At 35.6% G+C, this 24,828-nt stretch overlaps 1 protein-coding gene across 2 annotated transcripts in view; it reads left to right on the forward strand.

Annotated features, from left to right (window-relative positions):
- The window catches only part of MCTP1 (multiple C2 and transmembrane domain containing 1), a 188,710-nt gene that overhangs the window by 90,256 nt on the left and 73,626 nt on the right, over nt 1-24,828 (forward strand). For both annotated transcript variants that reach the window (XM_050329308.1, XM_050329307.1), the window contains 4 exons: nt 837-939; nt 1,279-1,380; nt 1,723-1,797; nt 3,401-3,520. In XM_050329308.1, coding sequence (XP_050185265.1) covers nt 837-939; nt 1,279-1,380; nt 1,723-1,797; nt 3,401-3,520 — 400 coding nt within the window. The remainder of the gene's footprint in view (nt 1-836; nt 940-1,278; nt 1,381-1,722; nt 1,798-3,400; nt 3,521-24,828) is intronic.

Below are 24,828 nucleotides of genomic sequence, written 5' to 3' on the forward strand. Positions count from 1 at the left end.
CTGTGTATAGTAGCAGTGAATATTATATTTATCCTCAGATTTGTTAATTAATTTTTGGGCTAGCAATCCCTCATCTGGAGGCGTATATTTTGCTGCAGTTAAACTGATTTGCTTGAAATTGTGTTTGCTGGTTAAGCCATTTGATCAAAAATAAGTTCTCTCAAATAATTCTTTTTCTCCAAATAAGGCATATGAATTTTTCACTTGAGTTTACAATGTACAGTGATGTTTCTAATGCATGGCAGTGGAATGTTTAATAGCTTGCAGGCTTTTTTGCCTCAGTAGTAGCTGAGAAATGGATTGTTTCCTATTGTTTGTTCTTTATTTGTTATAATGACTGTTGTATGTTTGTAATTAAGTGAGGATTTCAGAAATAAAGAGCTTGTTTTCAGTGCAAGGATATGCTCTTGTAGCTTGTAATTATTTCCATTTACAAACCTACATATTTCACAGTATTTGCAGTAAGAATTGCAGCAATGGCAGCAGTATTTAAGGGATAGCCTTTAAAAGCTCTTAGTCCTGCTACTGGTGGCTGTAAATCCCCCAGTGCTGCTCCTTGCAGGTCATGCAGCACAAACCCTAGGTAGGAGATTTAAAGCAAACCTCAGCTGGGAAAGCCTTGCAGAGAGAGAGAAAGAGAGAGAGCAATCATTGCAGCTCTCAGAACACATTTTGGTTATACACAGGGAGGCCTCATTTACTTAAGTTCTGTTCTTCTCCGTGGCTTGGAAAAATAGTTGGGTATCTGTTTTTGCTAACCTTTCACACTTTTGCTCTTGCTACTCGCGGGTGTAAGTGACTTCCTCTCTCCACTGTGTGTTCTACTTCCTTTGTAGTAATATAAAAGACATCCACTCAGTGCTTGAAGTGACAGTTTACGATGAAGACCGCGATCGAAGTGCTGACTTTCTAGGCAAAGTTGCTATACCGTTGCTGTCTGTAAGTTTCATTCACCTGACATACCACTGATTTTTTTCTGCAGAAGGGAGGGGGAAGGAAAAAAAAATAAATTTGCAGCTCTGTATCTGTCATTTCTCAACCAAGGTCTGTAATAAGAACACTAAAATTTTAACATACTCTATTCACGGCCATGTTGAATCCCATGATAGTTAATTTTTCCTGACAGACTTGGTCCTGGTAATGAACAGGTACTTGTCAGACTTGCCACAGTTGTTTTGGGTTCTGTGTCAGTTTCAGCAGCTGGGGGTCAGGGGTCACTGGGGGGGTGTATTCAGCGGAGACCGCGAGACAGACGGCTGTCATGTCCTTTTCCTGCAGATTCAAAATGGTGAACAGAAAGCCTACGTCTTGAAAAACAAGCAGCTGACAGGGCCAACAAAGGGGGTCATCTATCTTGAAATAGATGTGATTTTTAATGCTGTAAGTCTTAACTTTGGCTTTTTTGTACTGCTAAAGAGTTCAGTTTCATGAGAGCTTTTGTTCCTGATTTGTAGAGAATTTCTGTCATTCCTCATTTTCTCTAAACCTTGATGTATACTACAGAATACTCTTCTGCCAATGCCTGGCACACCCACTCTTTTTGTTGCTGCCGTTGCTATTGCTGCTAATGTAGGGAGCAACAACTCTTGTCTCTGTGTACACTTATGTGTTGTGGGTTTGGCAGCCATGACTTTGAGACTTTGTAATTTTTGCAAATTAAAGGATGTGTTATTAGTAAAGATCAAGTAAGTTTGAAATACTGACTCACGTTTTAATGCATAGGTGAAAGCCAGCATAAGAACCTTAATGCCTAAAGAACAGAAGTATATTGAAGAGGAAGACAGACTATCTAAACAGGTAAAGAGTAAGGAAACACTAATCTCTTCCAAAATCTGTAATATCAAGTCCAAATATCTGGCATCTACTAAGAGAAATTAATAACATTTTCATTATATGTTTACAAAAGAATATGATAGGTTGGAGAAGGCAGAAACAAAATACACAGGTTTATTGTATCTCCTCTATAAATAGCAGCTTAATTTCCATGAAATACATGAATAAGAACACAGTTGAAACCAGCAGGTTCCACACATATCAGATTATCGCCCAGGTGCATGTAAACTAAGTCTTGCATAAATTTTTTGCTGTTAACTTTGACCTGAAAGTTCTCCATTTGTTGCAGTGTAAAGAATCTTTCAGCATTATTTTAGCCAAATTTAAATAAGTTAGTTGAATAAGGTTTGGATCAAAGGTGAAAGCAAACTAAAACACTTTACACTACAGAGAATCCTGGGGGTAGAAGTGTCTGGACTCTTTGTTTTTACTCTGGATATTTTTGCTACATACAGTTTTAATGTTTTGGTAAAGAATATTTAAACACACATGTTTTTCTCCTCTTGAACTACTTTTGATTCAGTTTTCCTGTTCCACAAGTGATGTATTTTATATGGAGAGAGCTGGGCTTTCGATTGGACTGTGGGGACAATATTTTTGTTGTTTTCAGAGAAAAGGCAAAGGTCTCAGAACTGATTTTTACTTTGCTGAAAACTTATGTACTTGAGCTTAAATTACCTGCTAGATGACTTTTACATCAGTTCTTTTATATAGTTCATAAAAAAACATTTCAAGAGGCAAAATATTTCCTTCTTTACTGTTGGGAGTAAGCAGTTGCTAAACCTGCCTTTTGCACTACTTTTCCAGCAAAGAAACAATAAGACCTTTTACTCAAGATTAATACTTCTTCCCACTTTCATAACAGAAAATGGTATTGTGACTTTTGCAACTAGCAGGAGGAGTGATCATTTTCTATGCAAATCAGTGCACAAATAATTCACTGGTTTGTTCTTTTTTTATTATTAATTTTTTTTTTTTTATTTTTTGGTGAAGTTGTTTTGGAGTATTTAAATACGTTTTCCTGACTCAAAACCTAGAGCTGTTATGTCTTGTGCCTCTGTAGTTTAGAAGAATGCAGTTAAAGTTAGTTTGGTAAATACTTAAAACCAGGTTTTCAAAATACGTGAGACCAGACGAATTTGTTACAAATGTTAAAGGGTACAGATGATCTTAATTAGATTAGAGCAAAAATTTTGCATGGGTTTGGCATAGTGTGCTGCAGCATCGTTGTATTAAGAAAGACCAACATTTGTTAAGAAAGGCTCAATAAAATTGAAATTTAATAAAGAAAATAATTTGTGAAAATCTGCAAGTGGCTTTTTAATTTTGGACAATTTGTGTACCATCTAGAATTAAATTCAGCAAATATCAGTTCACACAACTAACAAATTCTCTATCTTCCAAGCCAGAGAATTTAAACTAATTTGCTCAATTTGTGAACTAGAGAGCTTATTTTCTCAGTCTTCACCTTAGTTAAGAAATAATGAATGAAATTATTGTAAACATGAGCCTCTTCTGAAACTTTTTGGGGTTTTGATATATTTTCATTCTTCCATCTTTTTAACAGCTACTGTTGAGGAACTTTATCCGGATGAAGCATTGTGTCATGGCACTTGTAACTGCTGTCTGCTACATTAGCAGTTGCTTTGACTGGGATTCTCCCCCAAGAAGTCTAGCTGCTTTTTTGGTATGATCTTCTTTATACTATTTTTAATCACCCCAGTGTGTTTCTGTTCTAGACTGAGGGACAATACAGTGTAGATAGAGAGGTTTCTTTTTTTTTTATTTATTTAAAACTTTGCATTATGATGATACTCTAAATAATGTTTATTTAGCTTTTTAGGAGAGTAACTAAGTTTAAAATGTCACACAAAAAAGAGTGGGTTTTTTGAAAGCCATAATAATATATATACATATACTAATAGTGTAAATATAGATATAATTGCTTATATAATTTATGAGTGATCCAAATCAAAATGGAGTGAGTGAATTATTGCTATTATATCTTAAGCTTCTCACAAATTACTTCTATTAAATCTTCTTTGGTGCCTTCGTATATTGCATATTTATTGCATATACTTGTTTTGAATATTAGTTATTTATTTACATACAATTAAGATCAAATTAGTGTTATTTTGTCCTCCATATATGTTACACCTGTAGCTTTTTCAGAAGTACAAAATTACAAAGAGAAGTGCTCTGGACTCAAATATTTGCTTCTCTACTGAGAGGTAGTGTTCCTGAATAAAAAACAAAACAAAACGAAAAAAAGCCCACCAAATTAAAACACAACCAACTTTAAAAGCATTAATACAACCTTTTAGTACCTTTTAGACAGCAAGCTCTGGTCATAGTTCAGTTTTTAGTGAATTCATTTTTAGTGATTTAAACAAAACTACTATTTCTCAATGAATGTTATCTTCATTAGTGTTAACCTTTATTTTCCTGTTAAATTTTGAAAATTTCAAGCTTAAATGTTGATTGAATTGTGTTTCACTGACAAATATCTTTCTATTTTCAAAATCATAACAGCTACAAACAAGATCACAGTCCCCATTTGTTTTTTCATGAGTGAGTCCCACTGGGAGTAAAAATGTACACATAGAAACACTTTCTGGAACATCTGAATTTATTAAGTTGGCTTGAAATACTGAGATTTTGAGTTTCTTCCCCATGAACATGAACAGGGAATGGTTTTCATCTAACTTTGAGTGATTATAGAGCGAGTCTGGTGACAGTACTCTTTACTTATGCACCTGGAGGTCAGGTGCCTCAATTTTGGAGAAATCAAACAAGGCATTGGAGCTGACTGTGTAGTAAAATGGAGTAGCTGTGTGTGTCATTAAGTCATGATGTTTTGCAGGGAGTTTCTTCTAGCAGGGCTCCAGTTGTACTGTGTTACTTATTAAACCACCTTTTGCCTGTCAAGAATGATAGAATGCTGTCAGTCCTTGGTTGCAGTGTTCATCAGAAGTACATGAGATATGTGTGCTGCTCTAAGAGTCAGGGGGTTTACACTTTTACTGATGTCTGTAGCAATGACACTTATGTGCAAAGATCTAAATATACTTGCTACTGTTTACTGTAGAACGGCGATCTGTCATTTCAGTTAGAAGTTATTAACAATTCATAGGAAAGTGCAGGTTTCTGCATAAAACTTTAATGTTCATATTGCTATTACTCCTCCAGTTAGTAAGTACTGTTCTCTTTAACTCTCATTTTAATACGGATATGGAACACTCACGGGATGCCAGTGGAAGAAGGGGAAATGCAAAAACATCCTATTCTTTGAGGCAAATGAAATTATTTTTTGCCCATGGCACACTGGTGTAGCCATGGAAGAATTTGTGTTGCTGTTAAAATGTAATTGTTGCTGGTCATAGAAAAAAATGAGTGTCGTAATAAGTACTTGGAAATACATAAAGCATGGAATTTGAGCAGGTAGGTCTATAATCAGTATACATCACTATTGTAGTTACAGTGTATTGCAGTAGAAACATATTGCTGATTTTATTTTTATATATATTCATATTTTACATATCTCTAAGAGAGAGAGAGAGAGATGTAAAAATTTTGATTTTCTTAGTTTCCTTGCAGTCTTTGTTTTGCTAAGTAGTGGTTGTGGTAGTTGTGGACATGTTTATATTTGTGCTCTGACTGTACAGATGTATTCCTGCTCTGCATCCAAAATGGACCCTGTGCTCTTTAACCTGATGTTATTCTCTCCAAGGATCTGTCTGGCAAAAAAAGTTTTTGCTAGCCAAGTCTAATATATGTGAATTTCTATCATGATTATAAGCTTTGTGTTTAGGTTGTTTCTGGACTTTTATAAGCTCTTGAAATCTTGAGAGTGGTCCGTTTGCATGTGTAATGCTGAATTATACTTGCACCAAGGTTACCTTTGAATTGAATAGACTGTATAAAATAAATGTACCTGTATGTATACTTTTTGTCTCTTCACTATTATACAAATTATATCTCCTCTTGACATTGTCTCACAGAGGTTAGAGAATGTCACAGTAAAATGTCATTGCTAGGAAGGAGATGAGAAATAGGCTGTTCTGGAGGTTTCTAGCTCTTTAGGCAGACTAATAAATAATGTACGAGAAGTAGACTTTTAAACTAACCATTTCTTCCATCCCGTTGGATTTGAAGACATACCTTGATGGTTAACATTCTGATGCAGATTTACAGCCATTCCATGTAAGTTACGTATGTGGAGGTTGATTTTTCATATCTCACAATGCCCCAAGTCCTTGGCATTACAGTTACTGGCACTTCTGTTTAGCACCTTACCCAATGGCTTTACTTTCTCATGGGGGTACGCAGGACCATAGGTGAAGAAATTCTGACAGACTAGATCAGTTTGCAGAAACTTAATAACTAAGATCAATCTGAAAAAAAAAACCCTACTCTTGGAAACCTACAGAAAGGCTTGATTAGTATGGTGAGTCTGTAATAAGCTGCTGTTACCTGCTTTATACACCTCCTGTATGCTTTAATGCAGTTCTTTTTAAAGTCAGTCTCCTTGGAGAGTCACAGTGTTAGTCATCAAGACTAGTACTGTTCATTGAAGGGGCTTGCTGATTATTTGTATTCCAGAATTTAGCTGTCTGAAACCTTTACGTTATTTGGGACATCTTAGATAAGGAAATGCTGTATTTAAGGTTTAGGATGATTCTTTCCAAAATCTGTCTAAAGGCACCAGCTCAATGACTTGTGTTGCCTATGCTGTGCCTAGTGGTAGAGAAACTTAGAAGTCAAGTTTTCAAAATTCTAGATTATACATTTCCTCAACTAAACAATATTTTACCTGTTCCTGTTAACATAGGCTCATCACCTTCACTGGGGATTTTTTCTGAATGACTTAAGGTTTCCTCTCCAGTTCTTTTTACTGTGATTCAGTAATTCACAGCAGAAGAGAAATTGCTGCTAATACATAATATTTTAATGTCTTCGTGTAACTGTGACATATTACTAGCTGTTACTTTTCAGATATTCAAAGATATTCATAAATAACTCATAAACCATAGGTTGATCTGGCTAGCATATGACTTTGGATTAGAACAATAAAAAAATTTTATATTCTTTCCTGCTTTTCCATATTTATTTCCTATTAAATAAAGGAGGTATGTAGCAACAGTTTTAAATTGATGTTTCAATTCCAGAACAGTTTTATTGTATCACACAGAGTCCTGTTAGATCTAGATCAAGCATGTGTTACATACTTGTGTTTATACTTCTTAAGCACCTAAATGCAATGGAAAAGAATAGAATATATACAGGGAACCTTTTCCATAATTTCACATGATTTTATGTATAGACATTTAGAGTATTTAGCAGTTAATTTTCTTATTTTAATTCAGTAATTAATATTACATATTTGAGGCAGAAGAACTTTATTAGAGTATGCAAAAGTGGGTGTTTTTTCTTCAGATTAATCCACTGTGGGCACTGAAATATCTACTAACTGGGCCTAATTTCCATCAGCTTCTTGACCAGACATTTCTGTTCTTGTAGATTACAAAAATAATTGGACAACCGAGCTATCAGTAAAAGGATACACTTCAGTGTCAGTCAAGGAATTATTTTATGGGACAAACTTCAATCTTTAGTAGTGATTGTAGGTAATTTGTGCTACCATCTGTCCGTTTGGAATTCTAGCCTTTTCAGTTGTTATACAGTAAGTACTGCTGTATTTAACGTTAGTATTTGATACACATTTAATTTCTGTACTGCTGCATGGTCCTCAGGGAGCTTTACTCTAGTGCTACGTGAAAGAGACAAAGTATTGATCAGTTAACATTTCAGCTACGTTTATGTATGTTGCAAAATTAATGAAAATGCCAAACAAAAATGTCAAAGTGCACAAAAATGTAGAATTTAAATTTGGTAGTTTAATGAAAAGTTTAAGACGTACATTATCAAAAATGTGCCCTCACCTTTAAAGTACAATTCACAACTGAGCAACTAAATGGATCCACGTATTTTACTTAGAGGAACACTAAACATGAAATATGAGGGAATATAATCTTCAGAGTGTTTGGTATCCCAAAATGGCCTCAATAAAGTACTTTAATTGCCTGTTTGAACATATAGCTGTTGCTCATAAAATAAACATTTTTCTTTTCTCACTTGGAAGGAGAGTACCCTCACCCAGTCACACACATATGTCCTCAAATTAAAGCTTTCTATGAAGACGTTCTCTTATTCCTGTTCTATTACTCTGATTCTTTCTCTACATGTATGTACATGCACACAGAAAAGTCTTTCTTAGCCTTTCAAATGTTGGTAAAATTACTTTCCCTACATCCAAGTAATTTGTCAGGTATAACTCACCAAGGCTTTGTCTTCTTTCAGACACTACAGAATTCATGTGTGAAAATGACATAATAGTGTCCCAAGTCTTTGTTCATTCTCTTGCATGTACACCGTTTAGTTGTGGAGGTGTCATACTAATTCATTGAAAAGGAAACAGGATTGAAAAGAGCTGGTCCCTAGCAGGAAATGAGACTGTAAAATAGTTTTGTCAACTTACTTAGCTTTTCCTTATTAAAAAGGGAAATGATCACTATTGCATATTTAGGAAGCAACATTCATTCAAAGCTGAAGGACGAAGATTATGTTTTGGGAGAGACTTGATATGACACATCAGGAGTTGGAATTACTTGTGCTAGTTATTACATATTTTCCTTTGTTTTAACACTGTAATTGTAGAAGAATCCGAATTTTCAGATATATTTAAAAACTTGCTGGTGTTGCTGCTGTTGATACTGTTATTGAGGATATAACATATAAACACCTTAAAATTACTTTTCACTAAACCTGGGTGAAATATATCATCAAATTGTCTTTGCCACCTCTTGTCTAGCATTTGAAATTTGGAATAAGTGCTGGTAAAGTAGTTGCAAAAGCTTCTTACATTTCAAAAAAAAGCCTTTTCAAAATTTTTTGTTGCTGTCAAAACTACCTATTCTCAAGAGAGATTTGGAGAGGTAAAGTGACATGGCAATGGCAAGGCCAGGTATGAGATTAATTTCTGATGCATATTGCACACATGTGCAAGAGTCTTTCAGCTTTTTGTCAGCTGCATCTTCAGCAGCAGGAAGGAGTAAGAAGTGAACCAGACTGCTATGGGGTTTTGTTTGGGTTTTTTTATTTGTTTGTGTTTTTTCAAAGTAAAGCAAACAAAAAGAAAAGCTCTGTTTCCTCTTTCCTAATTTTCCATAGACCAGCAGAACTGGTGTTGGACCTCTGCAGAATTACAGTGGAATTTGAGCTTTCTGCAACACTTACCTATACTGTTTGCCAGGTTTTAGAAGGTGGGATAGGAGAGAAAAACAGTAAATAGTGGAACCTGGTGTATGTGACCATAGAGATCCATTAAATACTCATACTGAAAGAACCTACCAGCACCAGCTGTTATTAAAAAAACCCTCTTTACTTAACAAATGAGGAATGATGCTGTTGAGGAAAAACTGCTGTCATCTGTCCACATCTTGGGTTTGTCACACTGTGTGTTTGCAAATCTGATACAAAGAAAGACTGGGAAATATTTATATACATAAAAGTTTCTTTTAGTATTTTATATTGTTTTTAAAAAGTCACTTTCATTTGACTTTGTTCGCAGAGTGAACACATACTTGCTAGCCAGTTTAACAGTGAAATTCATTACCCAAGCACACACCTAGTGCTGGTTTTAGTAACCCAGAGCATCCTGTGTGCCACCCAGCTGCTGTTCCGGAAAAGTATGTGTCTGTCTTAGTTTCTCTGTTATTTCTGCCATAACTGTTCAGGTGACTGGGGTGCACACCTGAGGATGCCTAAAATGACATCCACACTACCTTTAGGCACTCTAATTTCTCCCTTAGGTGTTTATTTTACCTGCATATGTATTTTAGGTACCTAAGTAGATTCTGTTCTGAGTTTCCTCACAATCTGAAGGTGTTAAATCTCAAAAATTCTTATGCAGTGCAGGGAATTACTTTCCTTACTTTGTGATTTCTGAAAAAAGAAATAGCAAAATAGGCAATGGTATCCCAAGTCTTGGACTTTTCCCTTCACTACCATAGTTCTTCCCACCTCTTTTCCTTAGAAAATAGGTATTTGAGTATTTTGAAAGTATTTAATTATCCACTAAAATGTGGTTGATGAAAAATTGTAGAAATTGACAAAAAATACTAGTTACTCTCCTATATTTAGAATTACCTAAAAAGTTCTAAAAACAATTTTAGATTTCCTGTTAAGGCAGTGATATGATTAGAAATCTGGGCAGCCAATTTGTGTGAGTTCCATCTTACTCTGGAGTATGTTTCTGATAACACAAGGCATGTACAAGGCAATCTCCCACTGCCTGGTGTTATTGGAAAAGTTGCAGAGTACTTCTATTGAACCCATCATGGATACGTTTCTGGAGAGGGCTTGCATTTCACTTTCCTCTTGAGTGCGCAAAACTGTCCTGAATGAAAAACTTTTCACTTGAAGGAATTCAGACATCACCGATACTGATTTTCGTTAATTATTTAGTAATGATGTTCTAAGGTAATGGGTACTCTATCACCCTTGGGTTCCCTGAGGTGCTCTTTCATAGTCATTGCGGGCCATTTAAACTTTCATGACTTAAAATGTGCACATGGTTAATTGTAAGATATCTTACCTTTTCATCATCTTTTAGTGATGAGTTATATGAGAAGCAACACATCCTCACATAGCCTTAGCCACATTACTTGTAAAGCCTACGTGTTTTCAATGTCCTATCTTGCACAGTAACTTCTTTTACTGGCCATGGCAATATAAGGAGGAGCAAAAACTACCTCAAAGATCTTTTTAGTTAAACGTCAAAGTAAGAAAAATTGTTGTCTAGATAGTGTTTTAATATGTGAAAGAGTACAGACAGAATGTTAAATTATTACCAAATGTGTTGCATAAGTGATTTACCTTCTGCAGGAAAGGAGAGTTTCAGCTGACCCTGAGGTAAAAAGCCTTGAAGTAAAAAGTCATAGCCACTTATTTTATAGAAACAGTATTTCTTATCTTTTATTTTTAACTTATTTACTTTTCAAAAGAAAAATAGTAGATATTTATATCCCCAAATCTGTTTAATACTTGGCAATTAATAAGAAGGCATAATTTAAAGCCATCGTTTATTTTGGATTTACTGGTAGATTGTACTTATTCCAGAATAGGTATTAACACTTATCCAGTAGAGCTAACTAACATTGTGACCACAGTTGTTACTAAAGAGAAAAAAAAAAGACAAAACTGTAAGTGAAATGGCTGTAGCTGATACTGAATAAATTACGACTGTATGGCAGATCTTTGAGTTTGTACATTTCCATGAATGACATCTGGAGTTACAACACTCCAACTGCTTTCCAGAGATACAAGTACTCTACGAAGAGCACACTCATTTTCAAAAGTAAAAAACTGACATAATTTAGTCTTTTTTATCTGAGATTGACCACTGCTCTCACAGCTGTTAGTAGCATTGCAAGGTTATCTGTTAAAATAGTATTATGTAACTCAAACTTCTCGGAAAATTAGTGTGCAACACTGGCTGAATAAGAGACATGATTTTCTCCCTTCAGTTATATAGTAGCTGTGATTAGCTATACCAGTTCTAATCGACTGGTCTCTGTAAGCAGACACTGCTCATTAATGAACGGAGACAGACACTTCCTAACCCCATTAGAAAAACAAAAAGGTATCAAAGGAATGTGCTCAAAAATGAATAAAATTAATTCTGTTTTGATGTACAGAGTACATATTTTGCATTCATCACACCAGGAAGTGGCTCTGTATACTTGGGAAAGCTGTGATTAAAACAAAATCAAGCTGACATCAGTGCATATCGGTGATTCTCTGCACTCTGTATACCTCCTTTATATCATAACTTGAGGGATAAACATGATAAGCTGACATTAAATATCTACTTTAATTGTACCTCTGTGTCCTGGTTCCAGCCAGGAAGTGGTTAATTTTTGCAGTAGCCAGGAGGGGGCATAGCTATGACCTGGAGGTTATTCTGTACTGCCTCATGTCATTGCTGGGAGTGGGGGAAAAGGAGTATCTTCTGGAGAGGAGGAGTCCCTTCTGGGTTGGCATAGTATGGCAGGGGGAGTGGTTGGGTATTGTTGTTTCCTCTTTCTTGTACCCTCTGTCATTACTATTGTTGCTGTTACTGTTTGTTTTCTTATCTCATTGCTGTTTCCATCTCAACCCGAATCTTCACCTTTCACGCCTCCTCGGAAGGGAGAATGGAGAGGGGGGTGAGCAATCAAACAGTGCATGATTTGGAGAGTCTCACTGGAAGCACTAAATTGGGGAGTATCATTCCTAAACCACAACAAGTAACAAGGACAATGACAGCCTGGTTTTGGAAGTTGAGTGCATTTAAAAAAATCCGTTATTCATTTAACGCTCATGCACAGTGTATTTTCTGCCAGGTGAGACAAATGCATTAGGATTTAGTATTTTCTTACATTTGTCCTCAGTTTTTAAGAACACAGGTACATGATATCTGTTCTGCACTACTCTCACCTTGATAAAGTCAACTTCTATGATTCTCTTCTTGCTCTATTTCTTTCTGGTGCTCATTTACAAGGTAGAGAAGAAATCTCTTCCATATCTCAGACCAGAAGGCACAGGTGTATGTATTTGTATCTCTGTTTTCCACTGACAAATTCTTCATTTGCCAAGAAAAGTGTATTTTTAATAATTAAATCCAGCTAATTCTTCTGAAGATGAGTGATCAATACTGTAAGAAAGACTGAGTAATTTTTTCTTGGTATACCATGTTCTTTTTGCTCATTTCTCTTGAAGAAAAAGTAATACCAGCAGATACTTATTTAAATGACTTAAATTTTAAAGTAGGTATTTTTAATATTTACTACTATATTAATTGTTACTTGCTTAAAGCACCACTGTTAGTAGAGGGATTCTGAGTTAATAAAAACATTATAGTATTAGTATATAAAACACAATATAATTTTCCCAAGGCAGTGATTACCAGCATAAGACCACATTAAGAGCACTTATTGCTTATTCCTTAAATGTGCTTCATTTCCATCAGTTGGGAATTGTATCACAATATTGTAGCAGGTAAACATGGAAATGTATTGGAGTGATTTAGTTTACAATAGAGGTAACTAATGCCTTACTTGAGCTTTGTGTCTGTATTACTTCATTGTTTTCATAGCTTCACATCAATCTTAATAGTGCTTTTAATGCTGAATATTAGGTTGCTTCAATATAACTCCAGTGAAACACATTAAAAAAAGTTATTTCTTCCTGACAATCTGTTAGTTGGAGCATTTGGAAAATAACTTTAGTGTGCTGATAGGTCTTTATAATGTAGTATTCTTTTCAGATTCAAGAATCACTTTGGGTGTGATTTACAGGGTTTTAACCTTTTAAGACACTTCAGCTTTGCTCAAAGGGTGCTTCAGGTTTTTATTAGCTATCTTGATTCCATCAGTATGAGCAAGATACATCTCTGTAAATTACCCATTCTCTGGGGCATACTTCTTCACATATTCAGAGCCCCATCCAATGAATGGTGGACCAGTCTGGAGTTACCTACCACAGCCTGGGCTCCTGACCCCAGTCAGGCACCCTCCTGCCTCTCCACCGGAGCACCTGCAAACTGAGCCGTGCCCCATTCAGCCCTGCAAGAACAGCTCTATTGTCACATTTTCCGAGGGAAGATTATTCCAGTTCTACTTCTGAATTAAAAGCAAGGCTGTTATTACTCGAGGGATGTTAGGCCTCACTGCTTTCTTGAGAAAACAAATTTGCTGTAATTTTATCTGTAATTTAGTACTGCTTGCGTGCAAATAGAGTCTACATTGTATAGAATATGAGGAAGAAGTAAGGGTTTGTTAAAACCATAAAACGGTTGGGTAACCATTATATGTCCGAAAGCAGCCTTATCAAAGTCACAGGTTAAGTAAAAAAAAACAAACCAACCGAAAAAACCCAACCCAACTGCCCCCCCCCCTAAACAACAACCACCAAAAAAACATTCATTACATTAACCATCTATTTTGAATTTGCTTCAAAGAAATAAGCTTTCTGTCTATATGGAGAATATGGCAAAATTGTAAATTTCCCGAAGGTCAGTGAACAAAATTTGCCTTGACCAACAACCTAGCCAGAGAATAGCTGTAGTAAAGGCTACTCAGATCTTCTTTTCTGCAAGGTTTTTTTTTGCTTTCTCACAGTAAACGTAGCAGAGCTTTCGTGTTCTCAAGTTCCACCTTCTTGAAGAATATGATGTCAAAATGCTTAAATACTGTTTCCCTTTTGCTGGTTGATTCCTGATGATCAGCATTTAATAGAAGTAATATTGCTTAGAACATTTGTCTCTTATGCACAGGAAAACAGCCCTCACAAGTGATGCTGTTGAGGCAGGTCCAAATCGGTTGAGTATTTTATTCTGTCAAAGTTCATTTTTACAACTGTGTGCTTGTTTGCTGCCTTACATCCTGATTAGACAGCAAATGTGCAAACTACTTTCTACGTATTCTTGCTGTCTCTCTCTCTTTTTTTTTTTTTTTAATGGAAAAAAATCCTATCCAGTTGTAGGAGTTTGATCTTGCTGATTAGCAGAGGTAGAGTTAAGAACTTAATGTGGTTTCTAATTATTTGGCAGCTGTCATTAGTGAGTGACAATGTAGCTAATCCCTCCCGACACACAAGCCTGCTCCTCCATTCTCCCAAAAGCAGCAGCAACCACCTCCAGGCGCACTCTTAGCTGAAGCTGGGAGCAGGGAGTGCGTATCTGACCTAGGATCTGAACCTGGGAATCTCTGGTTAGTATGCTTCATTGCCTTTGGATCACAGCTCTCACCCTTCTGCTCCCTTTCTTACATCTAATATGCCTAATTTAAATTAAATTATTTTAATTAAATCATTCCACTGTTTCTCACCATGCAAGATAGTTAAGAACTGTAGCTGGCAGTGTTATAAATCAGGTGTCTCCCCTTGATTGGGTCAAAGTTAGTGAGCCAAAGATGACTGTGGATTCTGGCATAGGCAGAGCAAAAAGGGTATGTGAAAAGAGTAAGGACTTAAACTAGAACTGAGAGACACTGTTATAAGCATCAGTAGCATTCCTGCTGGTATTTTTCTCTCAGCATTGTCACAAGCACTGGGTTCACTGTTTGCGGGGAAGACAAAAGGCTGAGCAGGGAGTTTGTGATTTCTAGATGGAAATAAAGCTCATCTTGGTTTATCTCCGATTTGAGAAATCCTGTCATCCAGTCAGGGAGCATAGTGAATTCTCCACTGCATCACCAGACAGTTTTTCGTAGATAACCCCTCGACAGCTGATGTCACTGCACTGTGGTACTCTGAGGCTTGTATTTATTTTGTTTTCTGCAGACATCCATTTCTTCTCATATTCTTTTTATTAAAAATCTGAATTAATCCCCTCCCCCAAGTTACAGAGAGGAAAGTAAACAAAAAGCTTGAAGAATTCTAATGCAGGAGGAGTGCTTTAAAACAAGGCTATCTGTGTTCTAAAATGTGATTATTGACTAATTAAATTCCGTTGTCTGCCTTGCAATGACAAAGATGGCACTTCTTTGAGACCACTTTAAGATCTGGAAGGTAGAACCAACACTACCACTTACCTCAGATGTAGCGGACTATCTGCTTGCTCTATGATGTATCTCGCCTCTGCTGAGTTTTGATTTTTAGAACTGATAGTCAAATATAAAGTATGAATTAGTTTTTAAATGACAGATTATTTCTGGGGCACTTTCAATGTTCGCTTTTGCTATAGTTGCATTTTTTTAAGTTAATGCAGCTTAAAAATAATTTTAAGTTTCTCAACACAAAGGAAGGAAATGAGATATTGGATTCACAAACAAAAGCTTTATTAGTTTATGACAAGTAATCCATCTTTTTGCATTAGTGTAGCATTTTACCTCAGATTATTTTTCATAATTGATAATTCGTGAGTCATATATGTTATTTATTCTTTTATGGGTTTCTAACTAGTGAATAATGGCAAAGGTCACAGAAATTTCATAAAGGAATTTTTTTTTCCAGTTTTGATTGGTGTTCTGAAGAATTTTGTAGAGAATTTCTCAGAGAAACTACAAAGAAAAAAGTGATAGCCATTTTCATGGAAGGAACTTCATGTAATTACTGTTATAGCAATTCAAAGAAGAAAATAATTTTAGGACACACATGAAGTACTATAGAAGAGTAAAAATATTTACCTAAATCAGTTAAGTTTTATGTAATAGTGGTTAGTTTTAAAAGTTGGAAATGTATTTATTGCCTATACATGTAGCTGAATTAAAAACTGTATTTGCACGTGACTGAATCATTTTAATTTTTTCCCTATCAGAAATACTTTTGCAGTAGTTTTCCTTCTACCATGAAACTAGGGGGAATTATAAACATGTGCTATCCCTACTCTTTGGAAAATTTAATATTGGTTACGGGTTGAGAAAATATAACAAGGGAGGGGGGGGAATCTTTGCATTTAAAATATTAGAGGGCACCAAAATGGGATTATGTGTTGATGCATTAGTTTGTCACAGGGAAGTAATAAATAAAATTATTTGGGCATATCATTTAAAATTTAGTTATCGTGATGAGAAAGCTAGTAGGAACTTTTCTGTTTACTAATATTTCTCCAGCTACCCATGAACATTTTACCACTACCTGCTCACAGACTTTCTGATGCAATTAAAAATTGGGGGAACTGAATAAAATATGAATAAGTTTAATTAGTGGGAAAGGCAACTTGATATAATTCACAGACAACTACATAGGAGGTATAAAATATTTTTAAATTAATTAAATACTAATTTCACACTGAAGTTGTTATGAATTTCCTGCTACGGCTTGTGTGGTTCTCTCCTCAACAGTCATTTAAATGTACTCTGAACATTTTAATTATAATGAGTCATTTCTATTAAAAATATGATCAAGGACTATCTTCATAATTAAAATAGAATTGAGCTCATTTAATTGTAATGGAAGTATATTATTTTATGTAGAATATAATTACAATAATATATATCCTTCGCCCCTCCATTTCTAAAAATAATAATAAAAAAAAAAAGAATAGGTTTGGGTAAAACTGTTCTTGAAAATTTCATCCCAAAATCATGAATAAATGAATATTTTGCAAAAAAAATTGTATCTCAAATCAGTAGCAATATCAGTAGGATCTTGTCCTTAAGAGATATTTTACTTGACTAAGAATAAAGCAAAAGATATGTTTTGTTGCTGAACACTTTTTATTTCATTCTATGGCATAAATCAATACCATTGGTTCTTTATGTTTGTTTTTTTTTTTAGTTTTGACCAAAGCTTATGTTGTGGGTTTTTTCCTTTGTGATAGTATTTCTAGCCAAGCTGCAATTAGCTACTAATGTATTCTTATTATTTAAGAACAGTACTTTAATGTAGGTTATCTGTTCAACTGAGGCAGTAGAATAAGACACTTTTTCAGCTCATCAGATAATTAATTTTAAATGTCATAATTATTTTATATAAATAAAAATTTATGTGGACATTTACTCCCTAAGAGATATTTAGGATTTGGACAAATGAACACAAAAAAAGTCTTGTTTTTAAATTCTCCCTTTCATAGCACGGCAGTGATTTAAAAACTTACATAATTATACTTTGAAAGGGTTCTGTCCTTTTTTCACTACAGATATAAAAAAATACAGCCTTTAAATATGGAACTGCTGAATCATACATCTGAAAGGAAAATATTTTGAATTATTACTCTGTTTTATAATGTAAAATGCATTTAATAATATTTACCTTTTTTTTTCTGTTTTTATACTACTTTTGAAACTATTCCACTCAAAAAAGGAAAAGAAAGAAAGGATGTCAGAATTTTTTTGAAAGGCAAAATGTATTGCTTTTGAATTGCATGGCTTGCCCGAGTCTTAGCTGAAGACACATACAGGAGAACGCTTCTGCTGCTGCTGTTATCATTATCTGCTGGATGTGTACTGCAGTGGTGCCTACCGTGTGGTGGGCACACCTTTGTTCCTAAAAATTAATAAACTGAGCCTATGCTTCTAAATCCATGTCATTAATTTCAATTCAGATCACTGGGGCTGTCCACAAGAGTAAATTTGCACATATGCATAAGTATTTGCCATATTTGACCTGCCTGGGAGAGAGAAAAATGTGTAAAAGATGCAGGGAAGAAAAAACTTGCCCTTAGATTAATGCAACTTCCCAAGCATCTCTTCATTATCTCAAAAATATTGGATAAACTTAGCTTTAGGCTAAGTAATTCTCTGTACAATTGCACTGCATTGAATAAAGTATTTTTTTATACAAAATATATAGGAGAGATACATATTTAATATGGTACAAATACTTCCTGTCTTACAACTTTCTGTATTTGCAAGACCAGTTGTGATCTTTGAATGTGATCTTTAGATAGTTATGGCCAAGTTTGTCAACAAAAATATGACTGAAATATGTGTGTTAGAGAAGCATAGAACTTATTTAATGTTTCTTGATTAAAAAAGCCTATTTTTCATGATCCTTTAAATTATTAAAAAAAAAAATACAGACACCATTGTAAGATTTGGAATTAAACTATTAGAATAAACATCTTTGATATTATGGATTTTAAAAATTTTTGGTTAAACATGTGTTCTTTAGCCTAAAATTAAGAGATACTGAGTTTAGTGATAATGCTAGTTCTGTCCTATTTCCTCATAAAAATAGGATCCTTTTTCCTGTTTCTCTGGATGTCATTCTCCTCTTAAGCCTGTAGGTAGCACCCTTGCATTGCACAAAAATCATTATCTTTCCTGAGAGACAATTACTATTTAGGTGGTGAAGTCTTTACTGCTGCAGACCTCTAAATGTAGCTAGTATTATTTGCATAATTTCCAGACTTTGATGACAATATGTGATCTTAAAACAGTAGATCACTCTCATGAGGAACCTCAGAGATACAGTGTTCTTGCTTAATTATTTGTTTTAATGTACTGTCCACATAATTCTTCATTTCTGTTTCCGTTTTTCTTCTCTGTTCTGCAAAATACATGAAACTAGTAGTCTCTTTTATCAGCTGGGTAAGGTAAACCCTATTAATTTAACCAAACTCTGTTCATACTTCTCACTGTGGGCTTGATCTATAACTTATACCAACCAGCAACTCACCCTAGAGTTGCTGGCTACTGACTTGGTGGTGGTGGAGTGTCACTGAAACCACTGCAGTACAGGATCAGGCCACTCCAGGAGAATACCAACCCTGCTGTTAGTGCTGGGAAGGTGACCCGTTACCAATGCTGCTATCACTTGCTTTTTCAACTTCGATATGCAATGTCAAAAAATTTTAATGTAGGCATTACTTTTAAATCTGAGGCAGTTCAGGTAGAAAATTGTTCTGTAAATAATTTTTTTCCCTTCTCAGTGTGTGCCTCATAATATCATTGCTTACATTTCCTGAACCCAGTGATATCATACCGTCTCTTAAAATGGCAGTTTGTTTTCCTTCACAGTTACTCTTCAGAGTCACATAATGCAGAATGTCTCTGGGTTTATTATTTTTTGCTTAGGAGGTCGTACCAAAGAAGGTGTGGTTATCATTCTCATCCATGTTCACAGTGTGCTCAGTAAAACTGTTGACATTTATTTGATTTTAATAAGATTGTGTTTAATTTTAGTGAGAGTCAGTAAGTAGGGTATAAAAAGAAAAAAGTCTAATGACACTCTTGTTAATGATTTTGTCTGTGTGCTGGACTGAGATATTTGAGAAGGGAACACTGAATGTCTGAGAGAGCCTCCCATGAGCAAGCTGGTTTTTAGTCGTATTGTCTGAATGCTTAGAAGATGCAAAGTGTGATGCAGGTGGGAGGGAACTAACCTTTGACTCACTGTGGCAGCAGAAAAAGATCCAGACTATCAGCATGGGAGTTTCCAGCCTTTCCATTTCTCGCTAGAATAGAGGGCATTTTTTGTGGATGAGAGAGGCACAGATTGAATTCCCACATGCACCGAGCTACTCTTTGTCTGTGTTGGGTTTTGTTTTGGTTTGGGTTTTTTGGTTTTTGTGTTTGTTTTTTTTTTTTTTTTTTTAAAGCAAACCTCCTCAGCTTTCAAATTGTTACAGGAACCCAGGCATTAAAAAAAAATCAAAACCCCCAAAACCTGAGAAGAGAGTATTCTTTATTGGTTGTTTTGCCTTGGCAAATGCTATGTAGTTAGCAAGGAAAACTGACTTGTTTCTGCAGGCCCTGCTTCAATTTGTTGTGTCAGTGTCCAAGTTAGGAAGGCACTTCTGTCCATAGCAAATGCTCATATCATGACTCATTAGACAAGAGAGTAATTTTCCAGCTCGGGGAGCAGGATGCCCAAGAGGAGGACCCCATTGTGACTGACTCTTGTCAAAGCAAAGCATATACTTGTATAGACCAGAGAAGGAAAAATGTTAGCATGAGGAAAGGAGGCTATTCCATCTACACATTAAAAAAAAAATTTTGTTTTATTAATAGTTTTTATTTTTGCTCTCCTGTTACATCCTCACGGTAATGCACATCTCTGTGTCAGGTATATTACATGTAGATCATACATAGGTATCAATTTGTGTACAGGCATGGCTCGTAGGTTGTTTTCTGCATATTACATTCTCTTTATTTCTGTTCTCAGTGTGTTGAAAAATGAGGATACACAAAACATGATAGGAAACTGTTTAACTGTTTGTCTGGAGGATAAGCTGTAAGTTATCCTTTTTAACTTTTTCCTTGTTAGATAACAGTAGCTAGAAATCTGTTGGGTTCTGTGACAGAAAGATTACGGAGAAATACACATATGCCTATATGGTAGATTCCTCTAAACTTTAAAGAAAATCTCAAGTGAGAGTATAAAACATTACCTCACGATAAACTTATGCTAAAACTGCTATAGTGCAATTTGGTTTTTTTGTACCCTGTTTTCTCTTTCTGCTTTTTTTTTTAAAGTGAACTGATGGTTTTTAAGAGTTATTCAGAAGATGAATACTATATAGCTGTCACCGGGCATGTTGTATGGCAGCAGTGCAGAATTTGTATTTCACAGATATCAATATCCTGGAAATGGTATCTTAAGAAAAATAGGCATTTTCAATGTTTGAACTAATTCAAAATTTAACTGGTAATCTATTTTAAGATGTTCTGTTTTATGATGACATTCTGGCAATCTTTTTCAGTGAAGGGCTGACTTAGTACATGTGAAAGTGTTTACCTGAAATATTCTTTCTCTTGGGGAAGAATATCTTCTATTATCAGGAAGGTCCACTAAGCAAAGAACATGTGATTTGTCACTGTCAAGGCACAGCATCAAATTTTCAACGGAAAAAATCACGAGTTTTCGTGAAGCGTTGTAGTTCTACTTTTAATGTATTTTTCATTTTGAAATCTGACATGGATAAACATTATTGAAGTAGTGTTTTAGGGGATTACTGGTATTATTTGTTATATCATATGAAACACCCACAGCTGAATTCTGCTCTCTTATGGCTACTTTTACACCAGGATTTTCACCTGTGTTAGATTCTCCACTTGCTTACACCCTTTTTTATTGAGTTTAGTTATTTTGTTGATAAGGCTAGTTTGCTGGGGCAGACTGCCAGTGACATCATTCTTATAGGGAAGAAAAAATGACATGTTTTAGCAATGGCACTTTGATGCAGTTAGGCAGGGTCTAGCAGGTTCCAGAAGTCACTGTATTCTGGATTCCTGACATTGGGAAGCCTGTGTCTGGGTTTCTACTACCACATGCATTTCTGTCATTTATGTCTATTGTCCCAGCTAAGAAAGGAGTTTCCATTTCCGACTATTGGGATGCTGTTGCCTGAAGTTGTAGTGTAATGAAATAAAGATGCAAGAAAAGAGAACTGAAGAAGCTTAGAGCCAGTTCTTTGTGATCTGAAATCTTTGATCTTGGTGTGCTGGTTTTAGAGTGGGATGTAAACACAGCTCTGTTTTTGGCTTTCTGCTCTCTGAAATAACTGGACCCTATCCAGTTAATTTTGACTTTGTAAAAGGAAGGTCACCAGATTTTTTTTAACCCATCTATTTTGAGAAGTCTATTATCTAAGAGCCCCTGCTGTAAAATATTCAACTATTTGAAAAACAGCAAACACGTTGGTTTGGAAACATCACAGATCTCATAGGTACTACAACTTGATATGTAAAAGCCTTTTCTTATACTACTGCTATCCAGTTTTTTCTTGATCCATGGTGTCTGTGCAGAAGTTATCATCCATCTTCGGGGTGCAAAGATGCAATGCTACCAAAGACATCTTAAAATTATCTCTTTTTTTTTTCCTGTGTGAATATAAATGATAAATCTTGTGTCCCTGCTTTTAGAATCTTTCACCACATATTTAATGAACTTTTTAACTAATCTGAAGTCTTCAAAAGAAAGCCAGTCAGCAGTACTACCGTGTTAGAACTTGTTCTGCTCACAGACCAGAGCAGAATCATTCTACTCTGCAGTGTATTAACTTCTGCCAACAATCAGTGACTTTGCTACTCAACTTTTTCATCTGTACAAGTAAAACATCTACCTATAGCTGCAGAAATAACCCTACCCTTTAGGTAGCTTAAGGATAATCATAGTTAAAGTCATTTGCAGAAAGAGCCTCTCCAAAACTGCTTTTTATAGTTTTAAACCTTCCTTCTCCTTATATATATTGTGAAACATGCTCCTCTTACTTCTCTTTTACTGGGAAGATCAAATGGTCCTGCCACTAAAAAGTTTAGGTTTTTTTCTCCTACTGGGATGAATTGTTCTCTTTCATCCTGGTACCCACCACAGAATCTCCTCTTGTCCCCACATTGTTAACAGTAGCTGCCCCAATGGCAAAACACCCATTCTGTTGCCCATGTTCCTTTCTCAGACTGTTTATGATGAAGGAATATGTCAGCTTTTCTGACAAGAGAAAATGGCCATAGTTGTTAGGAATTACATAAAGGAGGACATGAAGTGAAATACAGCCAATGGCAAAGCCAAGTGGCTGTCTAGTAATGATCCCAGATTTGAGAACATGAGATCAGAGTTTGGTCCCTGCCTGACCTTGATCAATCAACTCTGGGTTGAATTCTGATGGACTGAATTTGCTGGACCAAATCTTAGGGAATCTAGTTTCCCACTGTTTGCTGTTAGATCTTCGGAGGTACTTAGCCCTTAGAAAATGACAGTCAACTCACTGTCAGAAAAGGTGCCTGCTTGCTGTGATAACGTTTTTGGAAAACAGGGCAAATGCAGTAGGGAATACACATTCCTCAGGCATCACCCAAACACAAACTCTCTTATCTCAGTTGGGTTTTAGCTGGTTGCTGGTTGTTCATGACCATCTGGAAATCATCCCATTTCCAAACCAGAAGTTGCACAGCTAAGGGCCTGCACCCTATGTGGTGACTGGTCTTAAGAACAGAGCCTCATAACCTTGGTGGTTAACTGTGATAAAGACCTTATAATTTATCCAGTGCTTTCCAAAAGTTACAGGTCTGGTTGTATATTTTAGTGCTTCATCTTACTGGATGCTGAAATTTGACATTTTGGGCGTAAGGAATCAGTGTTCTGTTTCAGAGTTGCATGTCTGTGTTGGAAGACACCCTTTTTATTTAAGGAAGGTTGGCAGTATTTATATTTGTTTCACACTCTCATTCAGTAGGTAGGTTTGTTTCCCTCTGCCTCTACCACAAATACACATGATACTTTCATATTTGCTGGGTTCTCAAGCCTGAAGTCAACCCTAGGCTCCCCATCCGTGCTGTTGGCAAGACAGCAGACTGTGTCAGATCCTGAATGCAATGTTACTCAACAAAATGGAGATGCCTGGAGACATGGCTGTCACTGGCTCAGAGTCTAGCCATGCCTCTGTAGCCATTCTTTTCTGAGCAATGCAAAGTGTGGAAGTCAACACCAGCTGAACACACCCCAGAAGTGCTGCAGATACCACCTTAGTTTTCCATGGACACTTCTGTGACCCCTACTTAATCTTTTTACTTTGAAATCTTGCTTAAACCTGTTGTAGGTGTGCGAGCCGTCTTCAGCTATTTTTCTTTCCTATCTCTTTTATTACTCCTCAGTAATATCTGTGAACTGTTCATAAAATAACTAGATTCAAGTTAGCAGGCCAGAAATGCATGAAATCTTTGGAATAATTTCAATTAATGTTTGAGAGTAGTAGAGATGTGTAGCTATGAACATTTGGAGATGTGCTCAGATGTCCTGCTTTTGACATGATGGGTTATTTTCTTTCTATTTGAGTGTGTGTGTTAAGAAAGTAGAAGTTATGAAATGGCATCATGCTTTCTCTCATAATAAGAAAGATTGAAAGGAAAAAAATAATTGAGTTGGGGAAAAAGAGAAGAAAAGGAGAAGAAAAAGAAATACTTTGTTGTCTTATGCTAGGTGATTTCAAGCCAAGTTGTTTTCACATATTGATTATATAATTTTTTAAAATTAAAATCACTTGCAGTGTAATACCTGTCTAGTTTCTACCAGGATTTTAAGTCACAATAACTTCTACCTCAGCAGCTAGTCTTGTTGGTAAAAGACACACTCTATTTACACAGGTTTACTTGTTAAGTAAGGAAGAAAAATCTTGATTGTAACTTGAAGCAGAAGCTATTAATTTAGACTTCGTCAAAAGCAGTTTTAAAATCAAGAAAGGGACTGTACCTTTTGGTTATTTTTTATAAAAGAAGCAGTAATGTCTTTATGCTGTCTGTTCACTAGAAAGCTAATCCATCAAGGGAATCTGAGCCTGTTTATATCACAACTACTTTAATTGTACCTTTCTATTTTTCTTTCCTATCTGTCTGAATATTTAAAAAGACCTTTTCTGTCCAAGTCTAAGCGATGGAAAACCTAAATCAATCCGAAGTGGCAACCACTTGTCACAGTGTTTCATGTGCTTGTGTGTTAATTAGCTGAAATAGATTATCCCCGGTGTGTGGCATAGTGTTTGTAGTAACTTTCAGTGTGCATAGTTTGCAGTGG

Source organism: Myiozetetes cayanensis, unplaced genomic scaffold, assembly GCF_022539395.1.
Source record: "Myiozetetes cayanensis isolate MyiCay16 unplaced genomic scaffold, myiCay2020 scf4, whole genome shotgun sequence".
Classification (NCBI taxonomy): Eukaryota; Metazoa; Chordata; class Aves; order Passeriformes; family Tyrannidae; genus Myiozetetes; species Myiozetetes cayanensis.